The 17,306-nt window shown below is 41.9% G+C and overlaps 5 protein-coding genes across 11 annotated transcripts; 1 reads left to right on the forward strand and 4 right to left on the reverse strand.

The window, feature by feature from the left end:
- Window positions 1-121: 121 nt before the first annotated feature.
- On the forward strand, window positions 122-11,221 carry LOC146252416 (uncharacterized). 3 transcript variants are annotated; one of them, XM_084679780.1, is made up of 8 exons: window positions 122-976; window positions 1,217-1,255; window positions 1,371-1,682; window positions 2,149-2,457; window positions 2,616-2,930; window positions 3,129-3,278; window positions 3,377-3,445; window positions 10,588-11,221. In XM_084679780.1, the coding sequence occupies exons 1-7, from the start codon at window positions 943-945 to the stop codon at window positions 3,412-3,414; spliced, it is 1,197 nt and encodes a 398-aa protein (XP_084535906.1). In that variant the 5' UTR covers window positions 122-942; the 3' UTR covers window positions 3,415-3,445; window positions 10,588-11,221. The 3 variants fall into 3 exon arrangements, with proteins under 3 accessions (XP_084535906.1, XP_084535905.1, XP_084535907.1); XM_084679779.1 differs by lacking the exon at window positions 10,588-11,221 and adding an exon at window positions 3,593-4,517 and having other exon boundaries at window positions 124-976; XM_084679781.1 differs by lacking the exon at window positions 10,588-11,221 and adding an exon at window positions 3,593-4,517 and having other exon boundaries at window positions 124-286.
- On the reverse strand, window positions 4,507-6,598 carry LOC146252417 (emerin-like). Its single transcript, XM_084679784.1, has 7 exons — window positions 6,413-6,598; window positions 6,125-6,232; window positions 5,981-6,015; window positions 5,866-5,888; window positions 5,736-5,789; window positions 5,574-5,630; window positions 4,507-5,484 (listed from the first exon to the last, which is right to left on the reverse strand). Exons 1-7 carry the CDS (start codon window positions 6,492-6,494, stop codon window positions 5,262-5,264), a joined length of 582 nt encoding a protein of 193 aa, XP_084535910.1. The 5' UTR covers window positions 6,495-6,598; the 3' UTR covers window positions 4,507-5,261.
- On the reverse strand, window positions 6,852-9,533 carry LOC146252418 (uncharacterized). 2 transcript variants are annotated; one of them, XM_084679774.1, is made up of 6 exons: window positions 9,407-9,533; window positions 7,760-9,289; window positions 7,595-7,664; window positions 7,456-7,501; window positions 7,251-7,292; window positions 6,852-7,147 (listed from the first exon to the last, which is right to left on the reverse strand). In XM_084679774.1, the coding sequence occupies exons 1-6, from the start codon at window positions 9,447-9,449 to the stop codon at window positions 7,046-7,048; spliced, it is 1,833 nt and encodes a 610-aa protein (XP_084535900.1). In that variant the 5' UTR covers window positions 9,450-9,533; the 3' UTR covers window positions 6,852-7,045. The 2 variants fall into 2 exon arrangements, with proteins under 2 accessions (XP_084535900.1, XP_084535899.1); XM_084679773.1 differs by having other exon boundaries at window positions 7,456-7,504.
- On the reverse strand, window positions 9,751-12,527 carry dnase1l1l (deoxyribonuclease I-like 1-like). The gene is made up of 9 exons (XM_084679782.1): window positions 12,087-12,527; window positions 11,837-11,999; window positions 11,602-11,690; window positions 11,406-11,489; window positions 11,194-11,315; window positions 10,892-11,004; window positions 10,554-10,711; window positions 10,358-10,454; window positions 9,751-10,249 (listed from the first exon to the last, which is right to left on the reverse strand). The coding sequence occupies exons 2-9, from the start codon at window positions 11,978-11,980 to the stop codon at window positions 10,169-10,171; spliced, it is 888 nt and encodes a 295-aa protein (XP_084535908.1). The 5' UTR covers window positions 11,981-11,999; window positions 12,087-12,527; the 3' UTR covers window positions 9,751-10,168.
- A 133-nt stretch (window positions 12,528-12,660) lies between these two features.
- traf3ip3 (TRAF3 interacting protein 3) lies at window positions 12,661-17,211 on the reverse strand. Of its 4 annotated transcripts, XM_084679777.1 has the most exons (14): window positions 17,055-17,208; window positions 16,679-16,814; window positions 16,056-16,486; window positions 15,603-15,835; window positions 15,424-15,451; window positions 15,277-15,306; window positions 15,053-15,148; window positions 14,649-14,720; window positions 14,279-14,419; window positions 14,039-14,176; window positions 13,811-13,946; window positions 13,458-13,603; window positions 13,247-13,363; window positions 12,661-12,946 (listed from the first exon to the last, which is right to left on the reverse strand). In XM_084679777.1, the coding sequence occupies exons 3-14, from the start codon at window positions 16,455-16,457 to the stop codon at window positions 12,746-12,748; spliced, it is 1,740 nt and encodes a 579-aa protein (XP_084535903.1). In that variant the 5' UTR covers window positions 16,458-16,486; window positions 16,679-16,814; window positions 17,055-17,208; the 3' UTR covers window positions 12,661-12,745. The 4 variants fall into 4 exon arrangements, with proteins under 4 accessions (XP_084535903.1, XP_084535904.1, XP_084535902.1 ...); XM_084679778.1 differs by lacking the exon at window positions 16,679-16,814 and having other exon boundaries at window positions 17,055-17,211; XM_084679776.1 differs by lacking the exons at window positions 16,679-16,814; window positions 17,055-17,208 and having other exon boundaries at window positions 12,661-12,943; window positions 16,056-16,664.
- Between the last annotated feature and the right edge of the window lie 95 nt (window positions 17,212-17,306).

Genomic DNA, 17,306 nt, shown 5'->3' on the forward strand with positions numbered 1-17,306 from the left:
TACATCCGCATTGATTGAGTAGGTAACTGACGAAGACTTCAAAAGTTAACTGCAGAAGAATGCCAGGTAATTGTTTTTATACTTCAGAGGCAACCAACATACTTTGGCTTGTGAGTGACCTCTGTCGGTGCGCAGTGGCCGCTCGTCTGAACAAAACATTCCGGAAGGAATGATGACGTGAAAGTGCGACGAGTCGTGGACATGTCTCGGTTGTATAGTTTCGTAAACAGAACACTTGGCGATTGAATACATCACTTGCCGTACAGTGAAGTGTCTGGTGACGAGGGTGAATACTCTCCATATTCGTTTATTTGTGTTAAAGTATGTGTCGCCGTTCATCTCCATGATGTATAATACAGCACAGATCATCATCCTGTTGTGTTATTGGCTGCTACCCTAACCATGTTGACGGTGCTATGCTAGCTAGCTTAGCTAGCTAATGTTAGCGGAGTTTGCCAGCAGCAGTCAAGTCGCCTGTGAAATTGTCTGAAATTGTAGCCAACTAGCTACAAGAGTATTAACAATATGCGATGTTTGTCATTTTCTTAAACCTATATGGTGTTGCTGACGTATGAAGTACCCATAGATATTTGTCCACTGTGTGGTAAACGAGTTGGACGAAAGAGGTTAACGCTAGTTACCTGTTTAGGCTAACGCTAGTAAAAGCAACAGCGACCAACTCTGACACGCAGCGGCTGAAGGAATTTTTTATCACGTGCGTCTGCTGTGTGCGATTGCTTTACGAATTGAATGCCCCAAAAAGATGCGTTTTGATACCTTCTCGGTTAGGTAGTTGGTTAAGTGCCAAACTAGCCAAAGTTCTATCACGGTTTACTGTTTAAAATTTGAGTCAATTGAAGAGTTGACAGACCCCGAAAACCGCATTGAGGTACAAAAGTCAGCCAGCGTCCTGTCTTGCGGTCAAATGGGACGGTGACGAAAATGCTGAAGATTCTTCTTATCTTATCAACATTAGGTCAGTGTTCATCATGGATAATTCTAAACATTTATATACCATAAAGCATAATACTAGGTTTGATTAGATTCAGTTAGATCCACCTTTTGCTAAACGTGAGCACAGTGTAAGGCTAGCATGCTTCTAATTAAAGACTTAAAGTAAACTTGTAAGTTTATCTTTCTGCTTGAGCGCATTAGAGACATTAGCCTCTAAAATGGTCTGTGCATTAATTCTTTGATTATATGCCCCAACACAAAGGCTGCATCAATGTCACATTGGATGGAGTCGATGCTTCTGGTGAGTTTGGGACCGTTTGGGATGTTTTAATTGTTTAGGATAACTACTTGAAATCTCACCATTGCTGAACCAAGCACATTCTGTGTGTTGCTCACTTGACAGTTTTTTTCTGCAGATGGGATGCCTATCCGTCTAGCCAACGGGTACGACAAGTGTTCAGGGAGAGTGGAGATTCTTTTTCGAAACAAGTGGTGGACAGTGTGTGACCATGGTTGGGACCTGAGGGTGTCTGATGTGGTGTGCCTGGAGCTGGGCTGTGGGCTGGCTGAACTTGCCCTGGGTGGCTCTGCGTTTGGCATGGGCAGTGGGGACATATGGCAAGGACTTGTCCAGTGTTCAGGTCACGAGGCAAGCCTAAATCACTGTCCCAGAATCTACCAGTCCTCTCTCTGCACCCATGGCAGCAACGCAGGGGTGGAGTGCTCAGGTGAGAGGCCTGTGTGGCTCTCTACTAATCTCTGTTTGGCAGAGCTCTTCATTTGCATTTCACTAAGAAACACAGGCTTGGACTCATACGCTGCATATGACTAACATTGTGCTTCTAAAATTCCCTTTCTCAATCATAGACATCATTCATTACACTTTATTGATGTTTTGGTAACACCATGTGCAGTTAGAATCAGAATCGAGTTTAATCGCCAAGTAAGTGTTTTTACACAGTGAATTTACTGTGGTGGGCAGGTGCATATACAGTAAACGTACAATAAACATATCGATTACTGAATAAGAATGAAAAACAGACATACAACACTCAATAGCAGCAATAAAATATTTGAATAAATGAATAATTGATATCTTCCTAGGAATAAAACATAGAATATCATGGATCTGTAGTACAGCTACATTTAGCTATCCCCAGATAATGATGTGCACTGACAGTGTAATCCTCGCAGGTGCACTCCTGGTGCCCAACCTGTCACTGCTGTCCCCACACACCGTGTTCTCCGCTGGGGAAGCGGTTCGATTCAGCTGCGCCGTCCTGCGAGGCCACCACGTCAGCGACTTCCACCTGTTCAAGAAGGGCGCAGCCACCCCGCTGGTGACTCAGAGGGTGGACTCCAGCCAGATCCAGGCTGAGCTGACGCTGTCCGACGTGGAGACCTTCCACCAGGGCAGCTACAGCTGCGTCTATAGGATGAAGGGCACTTCCCCCTCTCAGCTCCTCAGCTCCCCGCCTAGCAACTATGTCAACATCACCGTGGGTGAGTCATACGCGACTCTTCACATTACCTATGTCTACTCCTGTGTCTGAACTGAAGAGTTAACCCAATGTCATTGACTGCAATTACGGACACAAACGGGGGAAAATTGAAAACGTTTTGAATTCATCTCTCCTTGGTTTTCTCATTTACCCCTTCAGTGGAGCTCCTCACCCCTCACCACTGGTATAACACCTCAACCGAGGCTCCAGCAGGCTCTGTCATTAGAGGCCACAATTTCAGTATCACCTGCTCCACCCAGCCGCAGTACCCAGGGGGGTCATTCCAATTGCGCCTCATCCGTTCCAATGGGACGGTGCGTCAGTCTCTGCCTGCCCTCAGCCCCTCGGTCACCTTCACCTTTCCCAGCGCCCAGAGCTCCAACGAGGGATACTACTACTGCCTGTACCGGGTGCAGCTGGGGGGGCGCACTTTTGTCTCCCGGGAGAGCCAACCCCTGCCTATATCTGTCAGAGGTGAGGCTAAATACCCTGCAGAAGGAGCTCTGGATCAGTGTTAACTGTACATTTGTGTATCTAATTGACAATTAAAAACATTTCAAGGGGGTGTTTGTAAGCACGACTGTTGAGACTGCCACCTCCAGAATGCTTGTTGTGATTGAGGAGTACATAACTGATCTTCCTTGTAACCGTGAAGCGTTGTTCTGTACCCAGACCCAGACCCAGTGATGAGCCCCATGGTGATCAGCTGGCTAGTGTCTGCTCTGACGTTTGTGGTGGCCTTGGTGATCATCATCATTGTGGCTAGAATGCTATGCAAGAGGGAGAAAAAGCCCTCTGAACTAGAGAGAGAGACTAGAACTTGTGAGTGTTCAAACTTCATCCACACTCAGCACATGCTTAAGTTTTGATTAGGCATTCTTGTCCACATTCTTCTAATTAAATGCAATTTTGGTCCCTAGGTGTGGATAACACGTATGTTGCCTTAGCAATAAAATGATGGGATGCGCAGACATCATCAATTCCCAAAGGTATGGAAGTAATGTCAAGGTACTTTAAGTCTGTGTGCATCTGCAGTTCTTATATGTATACACAGGCTAGTTGCTGTGCTTCTAATTGAGGCACATAGGGCGTTCAAGCTCTAAGTTGGCTTTCTTGTTCTGTTAAACAACCACCAGGAGCCTTCAGAACTGGTTCTGAACCCAGCGGGGAATGGTGAAGAAATTAAGTACCAAAGCACCTTACTTAGTCACTCACCATCTTGCTATTAGGTCTTTCATTAGAACTCGACAACACTAGGTATATATTGTAGGTATTTCAGGACAACATCAACAACACTACTCCTAAAGACAAGAACTGTAAACAGCGTTTGCCTTCTAGCACCAGTTTCTTAATTAGCATCAGCAAACGGACAAGACTGGATATTAATGACCAAGCACTGTATCTTAAAGTAAAAATTAAGTGTTAAATTATATGAGACTGGCATTCAGTGAAAACCATTTATTGACTCAAGTCATCTCTGGACTGTCAAACTGGCTTGGTAACAGGGTGATACTTGTGTTCAGATAGCTTGACTGTCAAACTGGCTTGGTAACAGGGTGATACTTGTGTTCAGATAGCTTGACAGTCAAACTGGTTTGGTAACAGGGTGATACTTGTGTTCAGATAGCTTGACTGTCAAACTGGCTTGGTAACAGGGTGATACTTGTGTTCAGATAGCTTGACTGTCAAACTGGTTTTTCTCAGGTCTCTTTGTGAATAGCCTGTTAACAGTATTTATTAGTTATTCCCTTTTTTGTATTTATAACAACACTATTGGGATGCATCTCTATATGCAACAATAGTATACATGGCAGATGGAACAAATGTTTTGTCTATTTTTGCAGTAGACAACATGCATCAAGCTGATAAGTACAATGCCCTGTCTGCTTGTAGTTACCATGTTTGTCTTTTATTATTTAGAATTTGTTGGATAGGATTTTATATTTCACTTGGTTATTGAACGATACATGTAAAATACACTTGTAGTGCTGTAATGTTTAGTTGACACAGCTAAAAACAAATTTCAAATAAAAGAAACCCCTCAAAGCTGTTCTTCAAAAACATGTATTTGTGATTTTATTAAAAGCATACATCGCAATCAATTTATTGCCCACAAGTTCTAAGTAATAAAATGATCGATTTGGAATTTATATAAAAAAAGACATACGTTTTAAAGTAGGATGAATACAAAAGATGTGACTGATTTAAAATAGTACATTGGATATAATTTGCATGAACCTTATATAGCAGGGGACTACTATGCATTTCTTATTGAGGAGAAGAAAGCAAGAACTAAACCTTGATCAGACACTGGTTCCAAAATGTTGCAAGCTACCAAAACCATCACCTTGTACATGGGCTGAATCACCATTGTTTCTTAGGAAAAATACTGACTGCTAATAAGGCACTAAATTAGACCTAAACTGTATTCAACACCTGGGCATAACATTACATCAAAAGAGCTTGTGAATGGACACTAACGTAGATGTTGTTTGTTTCTTTACCAATTTCACTTGGATAAACTGCATGCAACATACATTCATAAAAAAAAAACCTTACTGTCAGTTTCTGTTAACTGCAATGCTGTGCAATATTACAGTATGTACTATAATCGTAGGAACACAATGTATGAAGAGAAACCTGTCATAGCTTGTACTAAATGTGAACACTGGACGATGCAACCGCACTTGTCAAATATCAATATTAAAGCAACAAAGTACAGGAGTAATGTAATGGCATAACCCAAAATACATTCATTAACTTAGGATACAAAATAGTTCAATTCCAATGCCTGAATGCAATAGATCACTGCAGTTTTTTGAAAGGATCACTCGTATCTGACTCCATGTTGGTAAACACAAGATAAAGAAAACCAGCGACCAGCAGGAATACCAGGATCTGAACCCAGAGGGGAATCAGCCTTGTTGAGCCACTCGCCCCCTTCAGAGAGTCTCCCACAGATTTCACTGCTGTTGGTTTCGAATACGACACGTTTCTGTACGATGATGGAGTGTCGTACACAAGGGGTCTAAAACCAGAGGCGTTAAGTCAGACCCATAACCAAGCTGTTAGCTGATGATAATAATCACAACATAAATACTTTCTGAATGGACTTACTCGTTTGAAAAATCCCTTCCACTGTACTCCGCTCCTCTTGATCTTGAATAAGGTTTACTGTAAAGGAAGAAACCTTTGCTCAATATTACATTTGACCCTTTTTGGACAAGGGGTGAAACAGTTCAAATTGATTCTAATTTGAGAGGCTGCTTCTGTACTTACTCATCCACAAAATCCCTTTCAGAGTAGGCTGGCCGCGACCTCATATATGAAGTCCTACAACAGAGAGATGCTTTGGGATAAAATGTCTGCTATCAAACCGACATAGGCTCAGAACAGATCTCTCACATACCTGTCTCCCGAGTCCTCATGTATCTACAAAAAATAGAGAATAAGGGACCATGCATCAGTAATTGCAATCTGACATAAAATTCAAATTAAAGATGTTCAAAACTCAAAATACTTACTGGAGATCGATAGGTGACGTAGGTGACTTCCTCCGCTTTAATTAAAGAAGAACAACATTTCATATGGTGAACTGTGTATTTGCCTATAGATATGTAGTGACTGTGGTTTGTCATGCACAATGTGAATGTATGGTAATTCCTTACCCTCTTCTCTGTAATAGGTTTTGTCAGGCGATGATTTCACTTTACTGTCGCCCTTGTCTTTGGCCATTGCTTCTTTCAACTTTTTTTCATATAGGGCTCTTGTGGAGCCTAGTTGTGGGATGGGAATATCACAATATCGTATGCAGCCTCGTATTTTTTGAATCCAGGTTAGGTATGTATCGCTGTATTCGTTGACGTGACGTAGAGTGTAGACTAGCTAACCAACAACCAGGTAAAGTATGTTTTCCAATGAGGGTTTCGAATCTATGGATTGAAGAAGCAACTTACCGACAATAGGCCCATGCTTGATTCCATATTCATCCAGCAGCTGACTTATTTCTTGTTCAGATTTACTACTTAGCGAAGACATACTTTCGGTGATGTCAAGGTTGTTGTATTTGATTTAAAAAAATAACTCTGGCGACAATCAGTTTCGTTACAAAAATCAACAACTTTGACCCCGCCCATCTGATAGCTGTATTGTTTCCGCTTCCCTTCTCAAGACATTTGATTCTTTCTACAGCGCCCTCTCCTGAGTTGAGAGGTATAGAACGTCTATCAGAAACAATCCTAATAGCATCTTTGTATGAATGCATGTGTGGTGAAATGGAATTCAAAACATAATTTTAAAGTTAATAAACATATGAGTATATCTCATAGTGTGGCTCAACTGGGTGCATGTAATGACAACAAATAAAAATCCAGCACAATCACAGATACATTGGCCAACTGCTTATGACAGACAGGACATACTTCATAACTTTTTGAATGAATTGTTCGTTTTTTTTATTGTTCAAAGTAAAATTAAACATTACTGTACTCTGTAGGTTGTAAATAAAAGCAGAACACAGGTAGCCTGTTAACTAAATTACTGCTTTATTATTTACATGCAGGCACACAGCAGAACATACATGGTTCCCGTCAATCCAACCAGTTTAGTTGGTCTCTGGCCCACCAAATAACAGCCAGTCCCATCAGTGTCGCCAGACTCATATTCAACATCAACTTAAGCATGCTCAAACTCTACAAAAACACAAAGAGAGAAAGAAAACGTTTGATGGTTAATAGTGTGTTGTTCATCCAGTGTACACAATGTGCTGAATAGATCTTCTATAAGGTGCCTCACCCTCTTTTTTTTGTTGTGGATCATCTGAGTTTCCTCTTCCAACTGAAATAGAATCAGAAAATCAGTCTCCTAGACAAAATATTATTCTGCGCAGAAGCCTGAGTGTGTGTGTGTGAGAGAGAGAGAGAGAGAGAGAGAGACAGAGAGAGACAGAGAGAGAGAGAGAGAGAGAGAGAAAGTGTGTAAATTGTATAGTTACGCTTACATTAAACTCCTTGCCAGGGTTTAGATCCTCCTCCACTTCTGAGGAGCTGCTGAATGAAAACAGTTTGAAGGTTTTCAGAGCAGACCAGGTAGTACAGACCTCACATCTGAATTATGATTATTCAAAAAATTGCACATACCTGTCAGCGTCATATTGAAAGATTTGAGACAAAGAATCTACACAAAACTGAACTCGTCTTGTCTTTGTCTCTGAAAGAAAAGGGTTTCACACAAAAAAACAACACAGTTTTGAATGACTATCACTAACTGGCTTAACTATCTATTTTAAAAAAAAATTTTTTTACCTGTGGTGTCTTCTTGCTCTTCATCACTGTAAAACTTGTAGAATGCATCAATTCTTTCTTGTTCTTTCTCCCAGTTTCTCTCTCTCTCTTCATCCTCATCATCTTCCTCCTCTGTGATTCCCCAGGTGTTGTACTGGTCATCAAACATGAAACTGTCGTCTATAGTGCCATGTTCATTTGCGTTTGTTCTTGTCTGAACGTCTATTTCCAACCTCCCTGTCTGTTGGACTTCTGCATTACTCTGCTCTGCTGGTAGAATGGTCACAGTTGGGCAAAAAGATGATGTCTCACAAATACGCTGGTCATCAACACTGTGGGGCAAGCTGTTCTCACCACCCTCTCTGTGAAGTAGGGGATCCCCAGCTCTCTTCTCTTTACAAAGACCTTGATGGGTTGAGCCCGGTGGTAGTTCTTCATAAGTTTTATTTTGGTCCTCATCCTCACTCGATTTGTAACTGTCGCTCTCATCTTCAACACTCCATTCAAATGTCTCAATGCTACTGTCAGTGGGACTCTGGTACAGAGAATTCGGTAGTTCTCGCGCAACATGTACTTCCCCTGAGCTCCTGCCTACACCCCCTGTCACTTTGTCACTCTGTTCTCTGTCCTGCCTGTCACCTGCCTCTTGATGGTCCTCCTCAGAGAAACTCTTTGTTTTGTCTTCTATGTGCTGCTGCACACAACCACAGACGAGAAGATCATCTATATCTGGCATGGCTAGATCAGGTACCTCAGAAACCACCCCTGATATCCTGTCTTTCTCATCTTCATTGTTGTCATTAACCAGAGCGGCATACTGTTTGAGTGTACTCACTGCCTGTTCCGTATCTTGATGGGGTTCAGTTGAAAAGCTTGAACCCTCTTGATCTGAATCTGAGGAGCACTCTTCTTCCTCCCTCTGCCTCTCTACATTCTCAAGCAAGTCACACACATGTTCTGTCATCTTCACCCTGCCATGTGCACTGACTCTCCCAAAATAGGTCACATCGTTATTCTGAATTTCACCTTGCTGCTCGTTTCTAACTTGAGGATGTTCGGTTCCCTCTAGGGCTAGCGCTTGGCCCTCAGAGACTCCTATCCCTATGACCTCCTGCTCTCTGTCCCAAAATGCCTCTTCACTACGAACAACCAAAGACCAACTACCAGGAGAACAAAGGGTTTCTGTTCCTATATCCTCTTCTATGTCTTCTCCAGAGTCAGTTTTCTCTTCCTCCATTTTGTGCGCAACCACTGTCTCTACTCGCAGGTGCTTCACTGGTGTTTTACTTACACCTGTGCCAAACCTCTCTGTTCCACCTGCTCCTTCCTGGTCTTCCGTTGAGTCTGTCTGCTCCTTAGTACTGTTTGTGTTATCTTCAGTCAAACTTAAGTCATGGGTCACCAGTACATCTCCCACAGAAATAGAAATAGTTTGACCAATTTCCTCATCTTCCTCTTTAAGTGCCGGCAATCTTCTATTAGGAAGGTACTCATCAAAATGCAAAGGCTCAAAGTCTAATTCTCCCTCTGGGAAAGATGGTAAGGAAGTGTCTGTAACAACATAATTGACAACAAAATGATGCATACTACAAAGAAGTTAAAGTAAAGGGCAAATTCAGTTTTGTAATTGTGTAATAGAGGAGGCTTAATGATCCGTAGAATGCTTACCTGAAAATGCACCAGTTAGCAAATCAGCAAAGTTTTCTTCCATTCTGCCTTTAGATACGACAAACGAGCGTACAATAGGCTCAGATTCTTTCTTGTTCAGAACAACATATTCAAACAGACAGTACTTCTACCATGCAGTCAAACACAAACATGTTCAAATGTAACATTTGCAACTCCCCTCAGACTATGAGGAAGAGAGAGCCTAGTCTCACGTCTATTGTTGCTTGAAATCACTTCCTGTAAATGGAGTGACACAAAACATTAACAAATCATCTCAGATTAAAGACAATTCACAAATTTGACAAATCAAAATGCAAATAATGATCACAGTTATACTGTTAAAAATGAAAACACAACAGTACGCTTACTTTTTTGCTATACTAATTTAATTTGAAGCTCCGTGTTCTGTAATGATGTCATGTTTGATGTGGTTTAGTTCTGTCTAAGGCAGAAAAAATGCTTGTTTTTCCTGCTAACCAAGGTACACATAAGGCATTACATTTCTTTTTTATACTTGTGCTCATTGATCCTTCCAATCAGTTGGATTTATCTACCGTTTTAAAGACCACAAAGCTCAAATAAATTTGAATGTCCTAATATGTTTATTTGAATCTTTATCTGAATTTGTGTTTTAATTATGTTCAGTTACAGAATTTATTTCAAACATTTGGTATCCGTTAATACACATTTGGTATTTAAAATGTGTAAGTTGACACAGGTAAAAACATGATTTTGAGGAACAGTCCATAGAGAAGCCTCAGTTTAGAGTTCATGGCGGAGCATATAGCGATGGTTGGGCTTCAGGTCAACCTCTACTGGGAAGTGGTCACTGACTTCCAGAGCCTAAATAGTCACATAAAGGAGAAAAAAGAACATGTAACTGACATAGTGAAGTCAACAAATTCAAGTTCACTGACGTAAAAAATACCGAAGTTGAAAAGGTCAGTGTACCTCCTCCTCGGTTAAATGGAACTTCTCCTTGAAGTTGAACGGCTGAGCTGATTCCGGAACTATGCCTGAGAGGACCTCACGTCCGTGTACAACAATCCTATTTTTGAGTGTGTATGGAAAAGCATGCAAATATGATTTTTTTAATTTTTATATATACTGACTGAAAACTGAAACAGCACTGTGTGCTTTTACTGACCTGTCATAAGCACAGTGTGTTCTCTCTCGCACAGTGGTATCCTGCTCATCTCCGATCAACCAACGGAACTTGGGATCGCTCCGCAGACGGATAGCTTTCCAGCCCTTGATGGTTATGTAGCTGCAACCGGCATTGAGGTCTCCCAAAATCACAACATTCTGAGGAGGAGAAACAGGAAGTAGAATGGGCCAAAGTCACACATTAAAGGAGGAGAAAAAATATGTTGACAGCTTTTGCTATGTAACCTAAATTAGAGATTAGAACATCTCAAAAGGATTTTGTGAAAAAATAAGAGGATTAAAAAACATGATAAATGGTTTAATAATTATTTGATTAACCTCAGTTTTCCACTTCTTGTAGATTCCCTTGAAGACAGAGTAGAGTTCATCAATCTCTTTCATTGCTGTTTTGGGACAGGTGTGCTGGCCAACCAGGACAAAATCCTTCACCACTGGAAAACATAATAAATTAAAAATAAATCTCATGGAATTCCTCATACTCTTAATATGTATCCATGCAATGACTAATCAATGATACTGCAAGTATAGAAGCCGCCTTTACAAAATTGTGCCTTTCCTAAAGTTGGTAGTAGTTACATGTTTTGACAAATTATCTGCTACACATTAAAAATAGCTCTCACAGGTAGTGGGGGAGTGAAATCGGACAATGAAAGGTTCCCTGGAAAAAACATCTGTGCCATTGGTTTCTTCGCTCTCCAGTTTAGGAGAATGGTAGTGTTCTTGCACCTGCAGCAGATCCTTCCTACACACAAAGAAGAGAGCAAAGCCGGGAAAAATAAAAGGCCAAACTTTTATTTGATTCAGCTGAAATGTGTTTATACTAAAGGGCTACCTGTAAATGTAGACGTATTGCTCCTTGTACGTTTTCTTCCCCAGTCTCTTACTCTCTATGTAGGAGTACGAAGATTTGTCAAATCTGGAAAGAAAAGGCACTTTGGGTGATTATTTAAAACCTAATAAAGGCCCTGTAAATATGAGGAGTGGACCATAATAACAGATAAGCTCATCAATGGTCCTCTATACAGTACCTATTCAGTTCCTTCACCAGTGTAGGTATGGCTTTACCCTTGGAGTCTCGCACCTCTTGAATTAAGCATAGGTCACAGCGGGCCAGGATCTGAGAAACAGGAGACTGCATCTAGTTAGGCACTGGAATATCAAAATAATCAGTCACTCACAGTAATGCTCAACATTTTTTCATGACTTGCAGGAAAAGCTTTGGCGCTTCTAACCCTAACCCCTTTCAGTGTCTTCAAGTCTTACCTTGATCAAAATTCCCATAACCTTTTTGTTATTGACTTTTGCCTCCCCAAAACTCTGAACGTTAAAGGCACAGATTTTCAGCGACAGTGCAATGTTCCAAAGACAAAATCCTACGAAACACATTAGAAGTACTGGCGACCTCATTCTGCAGCAGAGAGGGATTCTGTAAATTAAATGTAGAAAATGAAACTATTAACAAGTGTCCTTTAATAACCTTTGTCTAAAACTAATATTTTTTTGTGTCTCTCACCCTCAGTGTTCCAGGGAAACTGATTCTCGCTTGTTGACTATTCATGATATGACAGACCTGTGGTATATTTGGGAACATACAGGTAACAAGGATAAAAGACAGGGGGCAGGGGTAGGTTTGGAGGATATGCTGTGTCAGTGTTCAGCGAGAATGGAGCTCTATCTGGAAACGTTAAAGAACGGAACACAATGAGCTCTGGTCCTATTCAGAAACTTTGGCTGTGTTGTCCCTAAGTTTGAGTGCTACCTAGCAATAGAGGGAGCCACATGACTCTGTTGCAGCTGTACTGTTCAAGCGCACTGAGCCGGTTCCCACTTTTCTCACACTAGACGTGCTTATTGATTGAAGTGATCAAGTAATTTACATAGACCCTGCTCATTATGGATCCTGCTGAGACAGATTGAATAATCTATTGTTTTTATCTAGAGTACTATAAAAGCAGTTTCCCAGTGTTTTTGCTGAATTTTAACTCTTGACCAAAGTCAAACATTTCAATATTATAAATATGAACTATAAATATAAAATACTGGAAATAGCCAATCGCCACACATGAAAGCACACGTTTTATAATATGTGTATTTTACAAATATATTTATTTGTACACATAAATACATGTAACAAAATACATTAGAAATGTTATTCCTTTTGAACTGCCCCTTTCAGATAGGTCTGAGGCACCGTGAGTGTTGTGGTGATGTAACCTCCACTAGATAGTCTTCCACACGTTGTTCTAGATCTGCATACAAGACCTCAACTTGCTCCCTGAAGGGGGGATGCCACAGCCACAACATGGCAACCCCTGCCACGCCCAGCAGCAGGACCAAGAAGACATAGACTCCCAGCCAGGAGCCACAGGACTGCTTCAAGGACAGTGGAGAAAAAAGGACATGAGTTACTTGGTGTGCAGTGGAGCTTTTCAGACTCACAGTCCTGTTCCCAGCAGAGCAGGTTTTATGAGAAAAACCTAAATGCTGTGCACTTTCTGTTATGTACTGGTGCTCATAAGGTGCAAGGAAAAGTAATTTAATAAGATCAAGAGAGGCAAATGAATCAATTCCACATTGTGAGAACATACCCAGACAAAAAGAAAAGCTGTTCCAGTGAATTTGATAAAGGAAATGTGAGAACCTGCCTACACACACACTCATACACACGCTCACCCTTTTGCTGCGGTGATGGCTGAGTTGTCGAAGTTCGTCCCTGCACTGCGCCAGTCGGGCCTGGTATGACTGACACTCTTGGCCCACAGCCTCCAACTCTGTCAGCAGCTCCTCACACTGACAACACACACCACTCCCCGTTTCAGATTCTCATTCTGTCTCCGTGAGCGCCACACACTCTTGAGAATCTTTATCCGGAACCCTCCCCCACCTCTTTCTCCTTCAGCTGGAGCTTGTTCTGCGTCTGACAGAGCTGCTCTGCCAGCTGAGTGCTCCCCCATCCCAGGTGCTCCTCCTCGGGCCTCCTGGAGGACTCGTTGACCTGTGCTTCAGAGTCCTGGAGCTTAATGCAGCTATCTAAGAGTCAGAGCCAAAATCAACATATAAAACAATTCCCTACTTCATACATACGTTATGGATGCAGATACACATTTTCTTCATGTCCTCACTGGAATTTCCCCTGGCATTTTGCACATTCTGAATGCACCCATGTGAGTGCATCGTGAGTTTATGTTATAAATCGTAAACCAAACAGCTGTGCTGAAGCACGTCCATCCCCCTGACCTCTTATGATTTGGACCTCTTCCCTCAGGGCCTGGTTGTCTTCCTCCAGGTAGGCAACGCAGGAGCGCAGCTCCGCCCCAGCCAGCTGGAGCGATTCCACCTTCCCCTGGAGCCCCGCCTCTCTGCACTTGGCAATCTACACCGCAGAGACCCACAAAGAAACCTCAAACGTTGATGCGCAGACTGTTTTGGGTCAGAACAAGGGGATGTTGCTCTGCCTTGTTGTACCTCAAGTTGGGTCTGCAGCTGCTGCAGCTGTCCTGCGCTGACCTCCTGACTCATCCTTAACTGGTCTGAGATCTGCGTCAGCTCATCATACCGGACCTGCCATTGTGAGGCCTCTGCCTTGGCTGACCTCAGACCCTCCTGGAGAAACACTTTTCATTTATCTGAGTGAAAGACTCGAGTTGTTGATATTGACTTTTAAACAGGGATTCTGTCATAGGTTAAGAGTGTGCGGGGCCCTACCTGCAGAGTCTCGGTCTTGCTGAAGGCTTCGGCCTTGTCATGTGTGGCCCTCTGGATGGCTGCCAGGGCCTTCTCCTCGTACGCACCCTTCTGTGTCTCCATCTGCAGCACCTGCTTCTTCAGTCCATCCCGAGTGTACTTCTGTGGCAGGAGGGGACGTTACCTCAAGGTTACATCACCGCCAGGCTATACCAACAAATGATTTGATAGAGTTCTGCATCCCTAAAGGGCACATAGACCCATGTGGGGCCATTCTCTATTGATATTAAAGTGGTGTGACTCTGTGACAACCACATTCCTGAAATGATCACTGCTATTATTATGCTACTATTTATATATTAAATGTCAGCTGTAGGTATAATTTCCTTACCTGCAGGCAGACTTGTAACTGTGCCTCCAGAGCATTGATCTTGCTTTTCAACAGGTCTTCATTGCAGCGGATCTGTGTGGTGAGACAGGAAATGCCTGAGTGTCACACTGAAACCTGCACAGGAAATAACTAACGTAACGGCTGACACCACGGCTGCACCAATTAGAGCTAAGCTTGCATTATGAAAATGAGATAGCAGCCTGTATTTTTTTTTTTTTTTGCAAGCTTTTTGATTTAACACTACATTTAACTGATCCACGGGCAAACTATGACACACCAAAAACTATAATTCTCTCAATGAGATGAAAAACCCTATTAGTCAATTTGAGAGAGAGAGAGAGAGAGAAAAAATAAAAAAATAAAGAAAGAGCAAACAGTTTGTAATGGTGAAGAGTATGTCTTACTGTCCACAGTTTGTCAGAGGAGTGTATCAGGGTGGAAGCATTCTTCTGCAGCACTCCTAGCTTCTTCTTCAGGGTGTCCTCTCTCCACAGAGCCTCCTATGTAGGTGCAGAGTCAGAAGAGGCAAGCCCATGTCAGCACTCAACCCTGTACAGGGTTGTAACAGCAATGTCCTTCTCGTTAACGCTTCCCTGCTGTACATGGTTTTATATTGCAATTACTTTACCTGTAAGTAGTCAGCTAGCTGAATAACTTCCTGTTTTGGGAGAATGGAGAAATCGTTTTTTTTTACCAATATGATGAAAAACACATTAACAAGTTGTGCAAGACACAAAACATTGACTTGGAAATGTGTACTTTGATGGAAGTTTACCTTTTCCTTGACAGTGACAAACCCAGACCTGTCCAAAGACAATAAATGGTTAACACCTAGACATGAGATTACAGATTTATTGCCTCATTTTGGTAACAAATGAAGATAACACAAACATTTGAAACTTAACAACTCATCTTACACATCTAATGATGGAAGACAACATAATTTAGACTCACTCTGTCTGTACACAGGCATCTTGCTTATGGGTTTGATTAGACTCTCCCATGCCTGCCTTGAGACCTATAGGGACATTATTGGACCCAGGGGAGGCATAGATTGTAATACTTTGATCCATCTTCTTGGAAACCTTTCGTGTTTGCTCAGGGACTTCTCTGATCGGCCTGGATTGCTGCTTTTTTGCAGCTTGTCTCTCATGTCCAGACTCTGCTTGGTCTAACCAGAATAAGGCCTGGGGAAATTAGAATACATAAAGGAAAACTAAGTACACACTCAAACACTACTGTTCACTGATGATGATGATGATGATGATGATATTGATACACATACAATTTGACATTGGATTGTCACAGACAAATGTAGCTAAAGGGATCAAATTGACACACAAAGGTAAACATTCAAGCAAGACTACAGTAGGTAAAACAATGATAGCTGACAGTTAAAAGCCTTACCCATTCATTGGTGCTAGCATCCTCATTGGTCAGTCTCTCACTTGTTGACACTATAATTGGGCATCCATTAGAAGTGGGGATTTTGCATACTTTTCCCTGCAAAGTCTGAGACATTGTTGATTTCCCCTTCTTGATCGACGATTGATCTTTAGATTTCTTCCCCGATTCTGGACAGGTCAGATCTGGGCTCACTGACCGTCTTCTGTCAAACTCCAACTGTCTCTTTCGCTGCATCTCTGTCTTCATCCACTTTGTGTCTATGCCTCGTGTTGGACTCCGACAAGATGTCTGATTGTTGCGACCTCGAAGGGATTCATGTTTCTCTGCACGTTCCTCAAGCATCTGGTCATACTCTTTCATTGGAGACTCTCTCTCGGGGACTCTAATCTCTAAGGTCTCCATTGGAGGGGTCTTGTGACAGTTTAGTAAAACTGCAATGGAATGGAATAATACCATGACATTTTGTTCTCTGAAGTTGAAATAAATAAGCATAAACTTCACAATAGATGTACTTCAATGACACATGTCTATGATCTGCCCATATCAGCTGGCTGCGTAAAAGAGTACTGCAAGCCAGCCTACATCTCACACAGTGTTAAAACACAGCAGGTGCAGACAATTACCTTGTTAGGCAATGTGCAATTCAGTGTTCCACAACTTCACTTTACTTCAAACCACTTAGAGCTAGCTCATCAATAAACTTCTCTCACAGGCTTTTCACTCCCCAAGGACCATATTGTTTGAATTCTCCTTGACAGTCTGCACAGAAAAGGTTGAATGAAATATAAAGGCCCATATTAAATTAAAATCTAGATTTCTTGACGCTCACCTAAAGCTGTTACAATATGTTCAACAATGTTCTGTATGTGTCCAGGTTAATTCAATGCAAACAAAATAGTTCTGTAATGATACAATGACAGTTGCTTTGAGATCGCTGAGCACAGAGCTTGGGTAAGGAAGTTTTAGATCCAATACATGCATGAAGTGGTTGCCATTTACCTGCTCAGAGATCTATCTCGTTATTTTTCTTGAAAAGGGGTCTTGACGTGACAGTAAATAATATTCCAACAAGCAACAGGCTTTTTCTTCAAAAACTAAGACCGATATGTCGCGGTTTTTTCTGAGCCTTTTTCTGTCTTGTATATTTAACAGGAAGTGTGGAGCCACACCAGTCATATGTTCCTCTATCTCACCAGCCAGCCATATTACAAGTGATGCCACACACATGTGGTCCCTGAGATTAGACATGGA

Source organism: Hypomesus nipponensis, chromosome 18 (genome assembly GCF_054491055.1).
Source record: "Hypomesus nipponensis isolate SF chromosome 18, ASM5449105v1, whole genome shotgun sequence".
Classification (NCBI taxonomy): Eukaryota; Metazoa; Chordata; class Actinopteri; order Osmeriformes; family Osmeridae; genus Hypomesus; species Hypomesus nipponensis.